Source organism: Linepithema humile, chromosome 3, assembly GCF_040581485.1.
Source record: "Linepithema humile isolate Giens D197 chromosome 3, Lhum_UNIL_v1.0, whole genome shotgun sequence".
NCBI classification, from domain to species: Eukaryota; Metazoa; Arthropoda; class Insecta; order Hymenoptera; family Formicidae; genus Linepithema; species Linepithema humile.
The window spans coordinates 16,202,378-16,210,965 of record NC_090130.1 but is presented as its reverse complement, the minus strand read 5'-3'; the positions used below and the strand labels follow the sequence as shown (position 1 = coordinate 16,210,965).

The 8,588-nt window shown below is 38.7% G+C and overlaps 2 protein-coding genes across 2 annotated transcripts; both read left to right on the top strand.

Annotated features, from left to right (window-relative positions):
• The first annotated feature begins 455 nt into the window (after window positions 1-455).
• On the top strand, window positions 456-2,964 carry LOC105680082 (uncharacterized). Its single transcript, XM_067352386.1, has 4 exons — window positions 456-463; window positions 551-605; window positions 1,107-1,358; window positions 1,495-2,964. The coding sequence occupies exons 1-4, from the start codon at window positions 456-458 to the stop codon at window positions 2,962-2,964; spliced, it is 1,785 nt and encodes a 594-aa protein (XP_067208487.1).
• An 831-nt stretch (window positions 2,965-3,795) lies between these two features.
• LOC105680081 (uncharacterized) lies at window positions 3,796-7,857 on the top strand. The gene is made up of 4 exons (XM_012380512.2): window positions 3,796-3,988; window positions 4,430-5,286; window positions 5,366-5,578; window positions 5,683-7,857. Exons 1-4 carry the CDS (start codon window positions 3,796-3,798, stop codon window positions 7,855-7,857), a joined length of 3,438 nt encoding a protein of 1,145 aa, XP_012235935.2.
• The last annotated feature ends 731 nt before the right edge of the window (window positions 7,858-8,588 follow it).

The following is an 8,588-nucleotide window of genomic DNA, read 5'->3' as shown; positions in this document are numbered from 1 at the left end:
ACTTATATGTCACTTTATATTATGCCATCTTTTTCAATAAATAATGGAGGCGATTTCCTGTATGCTGCAACCATTCTTAGATAACTTTCTGCATCTGATGAAGACTGCAATTTTCTACCGTAGAAATGTAATCTAAAATCATTACAAAATTATGTTTAAATTACAATTCTTTTATACTTTAATATTGAAAACTGTTGTGAAAATGTAAAAAATTAAATGTAACAATTGTTGCATTTAAATTATCAGATTAATCTAACAATTGCATATATTGATTTGTTTTCCATAATTGAAATTTATTTAAAAAAAAGTAATTAATTTACTGTGTTAATTGTCGAGAATTCTCGAGTAAAAGAGAAGTAAAATTAATTGTACGCTACTGAATAGATCGTACGTATCGCGATCGCGCGGCTTGAGAAGACAGGTTCCGGCGAGCGTGCAAAAAAAGAATAACTAAGATGGCGAAGTAAGGACACGCGAGTGTACAAGCGTCTTTCAATAAAACGAACTTTGTAGTGCAATTGTTAGCAAACATTTATAAACGACTACCCAGAGAACCCAACATAAAATTGGCGCCCGAACATAAACCGAAAATTCGGAAAAGTGTGGTAAGACTCGGTAGTTCGCCGGTCAACAAGAAGCAGCGTCACACATACGCTCACATACAGGGAACAGCGTCATACATACGCTCACATACAGGGAACAGCGTCATACATACGCTCACATACAGGGAACAGCGTCATACATACGCTCGCATACAGGGAACAGCGTCATACATACGCTCACATACAGGAAGCAGCGGCACCCATACGCATAAACTCACATGCAACGAGCGGCGTCATACACGCACACACACACAACGACGGATCTCCAAGCATTCTTAACAGGACGAAAAGCAACCTGCAAAAGCGCATCTTCACAGGATTGGCCGACGGAACTGTACAGGACAGGTTAGTGAGTTCTTATCCCATCCCATCAAATCCTTTATTCTCATTGCAGATTCCATAATTTGGTTGTGAATTTCTCAAAAAAAAAAAGGTAAAATGTCAGAATTAAAACAATTAAATTTCAAGCGAGGTAGTTTAAAAGCACAATTAACGAGATTTTAGGCATTTATTGAGTCGGAAGCAGCTCGAGAGGCAGTAAAAATTGAGGTTAGACTATCGAAAATAGAAGAAGTATGGCGTAAATTCGAAGAAGTACAAGAAGGTATAGAGCTTCTTAATTTAGATGAAAGGGGTGATCTAATAGATGAAGCAGTCGCAGATAGAAACGCAAATGAACGAGCAGCATTCGAAGAACAGTATTTAGAATTGGAAGCGAACGCGCAAGCAAAACTCAGGGTAGCCAAGGCCGAGAATGTAAACGAAGCCCGTGTGCAAGCAAATACACAAGATGCAGAAGGCCACATCGGCAGAAATCGAATTGATGTTAAATTACCCATTTTGAACCTACCGACTTTTGAGAGCCAATATGAGCATTTGGCTTTTGTTTAAGGACTCGTTTCTGTCGTTAATACATAACAATAGAAGTTTATCCGCAATTCAAAAATTCCAATATTTACGAAGCTCATTAAAAGGTGAAGCTCTTCAAATTCTTAACTCATTAAACACTTCCGTGCAAAACTACGATATAGAATGGGAATTACTAGTAAAGCGTTACGAGAATAAGCGATTGATAATTAACACTCACACAAAAGAATTATTAGAGTTCCCGGTTGTTTCAAAGGAAAGTACTGCAAGTCTGAGGACCTTTATAGATCATATTCGTACGCATACACGAGCGCTAAGGTCATTGGGTCAGCCAGTCGAGCAATGGGACACGCTACTCATCTACTTAGCTTCAACAAGGCTAGACTACAACACGAGACGCGATTGGGAGGTAACAATAAGTAAGCGAGAGCAGCAAAACATGCCAACCATGGAGGAGTTGTTAAACTATTTAGGTGAACGTTGTAGCACGCTGGAAATGCTGGACAAAGGAAAGCTAAAACAGGAATTATATAAGCAGGCGACACAGAAAAACATTGGGAGCGAGAAACGAGTAGCGCTTGTTGCAACGAGTGCAGAAAAATGCGCTTTCTATGAGGGAGACCACTTCCTATACAAATGCGAAGAGTTTTTAAAGCTATCGGAAACTAAAAGGCGAGAAGAGGTCATGCAAAGAGGGTTATGTTTGAATTGTCTCAGAAAAGGGCATTTAGCTAAAACTTGCAAATCAACGAGATGCAGAAATTGCTCGAAATCACACAACACATTATTGCACGTAGAATCGAGACAGCCTTCTTCTCAACCTGAAGGAACATCAAAAACACAATCTGTTGGGCTTCATAGCGCTTGCAGAAGCATAATGGAAGTAGCAGAAAACAAACAGCAGACAACACTGAAAAGTGAAGGCTCACTAATCAACGCAGGAGAGACAGCGATGGCTACGTATTGCTCAAGGAAGTCCATTAGTCATGTGATGCTCTCAACCGCCCAAGTGTACGTTTGCGACGTATACGGCAATCAAAAAAGAAGTCGAGTCCTTCTGGATCCAGGTTCACAATCCAATTTGGTCACTTCCAGTTTGATACGATTGAAGCTTTCAACAACAAAGGAGAATGTGCCTATAAGCGGCATAAATCGATCTCAAACGAGAGTACAGCAATCCGCCCGGATCAAATTGAAGTCGATGTATAACAACTTTAGTACAACTTTGGATTGCTTGATACTACCAACGATAACGGAGAAAATTCCGCAGATAAAACTCAACGCAATACTAAACTTACCAGAAGATGGGCAGTTAGCTGATCCTGCTTATGGAACGCCAGGCGAGATAGACCTGCTTATCAGAGCAGGTTTATTTTGGTCACTGATGCGCATGGGTCATATCAAACAAGAGAAAGATCAGCCGACGCTGATAGAGACACAATTGGGATGGATTCTCGGAGGCGAGATAATCAACTCACAAGGGATACCCGCATAACCTGAGTCACCGATTTGGCTGAAATTTTACAGGTACGTAGTACTAGTATAGTAGTAAGTAATGTTATACGGAGACGATGCACTATTCAGCCGTTTATGAGAAATCGCTGTTTGAAGTTTATCATGTCGTATAAGTACTATGCAATAAAACATATTTCAAACAGCAGCGTGGCGCAGCGGAGTAAGGCGAATATTAAAGATCTAAAGGTGCGGGTTCAATTCCATATATATATATATATTTTTGTTTTAATTTTTCTAATAGAAAAAATGTTCTTAAAATGCATAAAATATAACAAATATATATTATATAGTGTTTAATAAACCAAAAATCTGTAAATTTAAACTTTGTGTAATTTTTATAGTTTTTTTAAGTTTTAATAGTTTATATATATTTATTGTTAGGTAGGTGGCAAGATATTTGTATTATTAAGGTAAAATAAATGGTGATTATGCATATATTTTTTAATAATTATTCATTTATTTATTAAAATATAAAAATATTAAATATTAAATATAAAAAAGTAAGTACAATAAAAGAAGTACGTATAACAAAATTTCTAGCATTAAAAATGTTTTTTATGTCTTTATATATATATATATATATATATATATATATATATATATATATATATATATATTATCGTTATTATTTTGCGATACAGCTGCAGTCCCTTTCCTTTAGACAATTTCTCGTTTTAAGTTCCCCTCTCTTGCCTAACAACAAGAGACTGCGCCCTTTTCAGGTAGTCTATACTTCAGAAACCGTTAGTTGATCGTGAACTATCGTTGTACGAGAACGTTGTACGAAAACCTTTTACTAACAGTTTTTAAAATGGATCAACCGGGTCCATCTACGGCAATAGATCAGTTACAAATAGACGAGGAGCGTGAAAAACTTTTGCAAACTGAAGATTTTAAGGGCGAATTAACGAATGCTGTTAAATATTGCAATAGTTTGCTGGAGGCGGAGCATCTTCTAACTGATACTCCACCTGATAAAATAAGTTCTGTGTCTGTAGTGATGGGTGAAGTAATATACCTACCTAACAATAAATATATATAAACTATTAAAACTTAAAAAAACTATAAAAATTACACAAAGTTTAAATTTACAGATTTTTGGTTTATTAAACACTATATAATATATATTTGTTATATTTTATGCATTTTAAGAACATTTTTTCTATTAGAAAAATTAAAAAAAATATATATATATATATATGGAATTGAACCCGCACCTTTAGATCTCTAATATTCGCCTTACTCCGCTGCGCCACGCTGCTGTTTGAAATATGTTTTATTGCATAGTACTTATACGACATGATAAACTTCAAACAGCGATTTCTCATAAACGGCTGAATAGTGCATCGTCTCCGTATAACATTACTTACTACTATACTAGTACTACGTACCTGTAAAATTTCAGCCAAATCGGTGACTCAGGTTATGCGGGTATCCCTTGTCAGCAAAACAACCTAGAGGGGCAGTCTTTCATTTGGCAACTATCACCCAACTGCAAACTCAGCTAGAACGATTCTGGAAACAAGAGGAGATTGTTGAAACGCCGATCTACTCAAAGCAAGAGCAAGCATGCGAAAAGTATTTCCGTGATACGGTCAGGAGACAAGCTAATGGACGATTTGTCGTGAGACTTCCGAAGAACCCGGAAGTTGTTCTAGGACATTCAGAGGAACTAGCACTTAAAAGATTACATGCGCTGGAACGACGTCTAAAAAAACAACCAGAAATACAACAGCAATACGCGGAGTTTATAAACGAGTACCTAGCATTAGGCCATGCGTCGGTGTACATAGCGGGAGAAAATTCCAAATCGAAAGAACACTGCTTCCTACCGCATCAACCAGTATTGAGACCTGATAATTTGACAACAAAACTTAGAGTAGTATTTGACGTATCAGCCAAAACATCGACGGGAGCTTCGCTGAACGATAAGTTATTAGCAGGACCGAATTTACAGAATGACTTACTAGAAATTATCATAAGATTTTGCACACACAAATATGTCCTAACCGCAAATGTTATCAAAATGTTTAGGCAGATCTTGATAGCTGAAGAAGATCGTCACCTACAGCAAATACTTTGGCGTAAAAATCTGGATTCCCCAATGCAGGTGCTCACCTTAAATACGGTCACTTATGGCACGACCAGCGCCCCATATCTAGCCATGCATTGCCTAAAGGAGATAGCTATAGAAGCAAGAAAGGAGCTCTCGGTTTGTGAATCAGAAAAATTGGTTAACACAGAAATATCGGAAATCACTATTGAACAAGGAACTGAAGAAGAAGAGGATTTGGCTTTAGCGGTAAAGGCTCTAGAGCGACTTTTATATGGACGATGTTCTAACGGGAACAAGCAGTCTAAAAAAAGCGATGCAATTGCAGAAACAATTAACAAAGCTTCTCACACGTGGACAATTTGCGTTACGAAAATGGAGATCAAATGACTCAAGATTACTGAACCACTTAATTGAAGAAGGCAAGACGGATAATCTTCTTATCATTAACGGCGAAGAAGCTCAAAAAACCTTAGGATTATTGTGGAACTCCAGGGAAGATACACTGCATTACCAAGTCATGACGTCAAAGGAAGAACGAGTAACCAAACGTAGTGTACTGTCAAGAATAGCACAAGTCTATGATCCTTTAGGATTAATAGGACCGGTGCTCATAAATTTCAAGATAATAATTTCATGCAACAGCTGTGGGAATTAAAGATAGGCTGGGACGATCCCCTACCTGTATCGTTGTATACCACTTGGAAATCTTATTATGACTCTCTTCATAGAGTTAACGAGTTAGTAATTCCTCGAAATGTAAACGCAGTCAATAAAGCACAAAAAATGGACCTTGTGGGATTCGGAGATGCATCGGAGAAGGCTTACGGTGCGTGCTTGTATGCCGTCAGTTACGATAGAAATGGGAGAGTAACATCTCATTTAATTTGCTCAAAAGCAAGAGTGGCACTGCTAAAGGTCATATCGTTGCCAAGGCTAGAACTATACGCCGCCTTGCTATTGGTGGAGTTACTAAATTTAGTCAAGAGAGCCTGTCAAGGGAACATTAATGGTGTCTATCTGTGGAGTGACTCAACGATAACATTGGAATGGATAAAGACACCGCCTAATCAGTTAAAAACGTTTGTGGCCAATCGAGTCGCAAAAATACAAGAACTGTCACCTAAAGCATGTTGGAATCATGTTCCATCGGAGGATAATTCAGCGGACCTCTTATTTAGAGGCATCACAACAGAGCAACTAAAAAGGAGTAAGCTATGGTGGGAAGGTCCGGAGTGGATCAAATCAAAACAACTGTGGCCCCAGCAACCGAATTTGTCTAAGGTGGATATTTCGGAAAGAAAAACGGTGGTATCGGCAGCAACATCGTATGCTCCGCCAGAATTTTTAATTAAATATTCCTCGTATCATAAATTACGACGTATAGTCGCCTTTTGCCACAGATTTATAGCAAATCTGAAAGAAAGAAGAAAAATTGGGTCACTATCGCTTGAAGAGCTAAACAAGGCAGAAACATCTATTCTACGAATTATTCAGCAAGAAGCTTTTGCTCAAGAGATCAAAGATTTGAAATTACTGCTGCCAATCAGCAAAGCCAGTAAGCTGGCTAAGATAAACGACCAAGGGATAATTCGAATAGGAGGACGACTTCGGAACGCAGACCTTACTCCTGACCATAAGCATCAGATAGTTCTACCGGCGAGACATCGCATAGTCAACCTGATTTTTCGAGAAGAACACGTCATGCGATTACATTGTGGACCGGAGCAACTATTAAGTTTTGTCCAGCAAAAGTACTGGCCACTAAATGGTCGCCGAGAAGCTAAAAAGATAACACAAAGTTGTGTTAGATGTTTCAATTACAAACCTCGTACGCCTGACGTGAGAATGGCAGATCTCCCGAAAACTAAGGTTACCGCAACTTCGAGACCTTTCACCGTTACCGGGATTGACTACGCAGGCCCGTTTCAAATGAAAGAAAGCAGGAGACGAGGTCGAGTCCACGTTGCAAAGGCGTATGTAGCGGTCTTCGTATGCTTTAGCACGCGAACGGTGCATCTAGAATTGGTGACGGCTTTAACTACAGAAGCATTTTTAGCAGCTTTGAGAAGATTTGTGGCTCGAAAAGGAATATGTTCGCAATTATATTCAGATAATGCTACAAACTTTGTAGGCGCAGCGCGAGAATTAAGAGAAGTCTACGATTTCTTAGCAAATAAAGAAGATGAAATCAGCAATGAATTAGCAACTCGGAAGATTAAATGGAAATTCATTCCACCCAGATCACCTCACTTCGAGGAGTTATGGGAAGCGGCGGTGAAGGCTATGAAGCGGCATCTAAATACACGAGGACTTGCTCTGACATACGAAGAGTATAACACGTTGTTAGTAGAAATTGAAGCAGTTCTAAACTCGAGACCCCTCACACCCTTGTCCTCCAATTCTAATGATTTGTTAGCCTTAACTCCCACCCACTTCCTTATCGGAAACTCTCTATCAGAACCTGTGCAGAATAATTTCGTAGATGTTCCAGAAAATAGACTTTCTAGATGGCAGCATCTTCAGAAGATTCGGCAACATTTCTGGAAGCGATGGCACAGAGAATACTTACAAACCTTGCAGACAAGAAGCAAATGGTTCTCGGGGCAAAAGAGCGTAGAACCTGGTGATATGGTGCTGATGAAAGACGACAATCTGCCTCCGTTGAATTGGAAACTGGGCAGAGTAACTGAGACCTTTCCAGGTGATGACGGGATTGTGCGAGTCGCCACAGTCAAGACCAGTGTTGGAGCGTTCAAGAGACCCATTAAAAAACTCTGTCCGCTACCGATTAGCGATTATAAACTATGTATTAATTAGATTACAGTATTTTATTTGCGAAGATATTTATTTGTAATACTCTAAAATAGTTTAAGTTCTTGCGTTTTTATGTTTTGTTAGTTACTAAAGTTTAATTATATCAGTATTTGTTTTATCGAACCAAAGATAAAGGTTGGTACGCATTGTAATCATAATTGAAAGACAGTCTTTCAAGGTGGGAAGAATGTCGAGAATTCTCGAGTAAAAGAGAAGTTAAATTAATTGTACGCTACTGAATAGATCGTAGGTATCGCGATCGCGCGGCTTGAGAGGACAGGCCGTTCCGGCGAGCGTTGTTACGAGCGTATAGCTACGTAATAGATTATTTAGAATAAGTCGGGACACGTTTGTGGAAAAAGTCTTTATTCGGTGTTGCTGGTTTGAGCTTTGATCGAGAACTGAACTGGCGAGAATGATCTTCGTTTAAGGTGCTGTAGGAAAATCGTAGCGGCGGAATGTTTATTGGAAGGAGGCGGTTTTGTCAAAAGAAAAATATGCGTTAGGCATAGGGACAGCGTTTATGTTTATTGCAGTTATCGAAGGGTCATGTGTTTAGGATCAAGAAGGAGTAAAGATAAAAAAAGGTTCAAAGGTTCGAATAAAAAGAGTAATCTAAGAAACTATAAGTTGCGGCACGTAACATCTCCCCCCTTAGGAATGAAGATCTTTCTCGAAGTAGAAAAATACATTTAAGATCTTATTTCTAAATTAACGCAGTAACTTAATCTAGT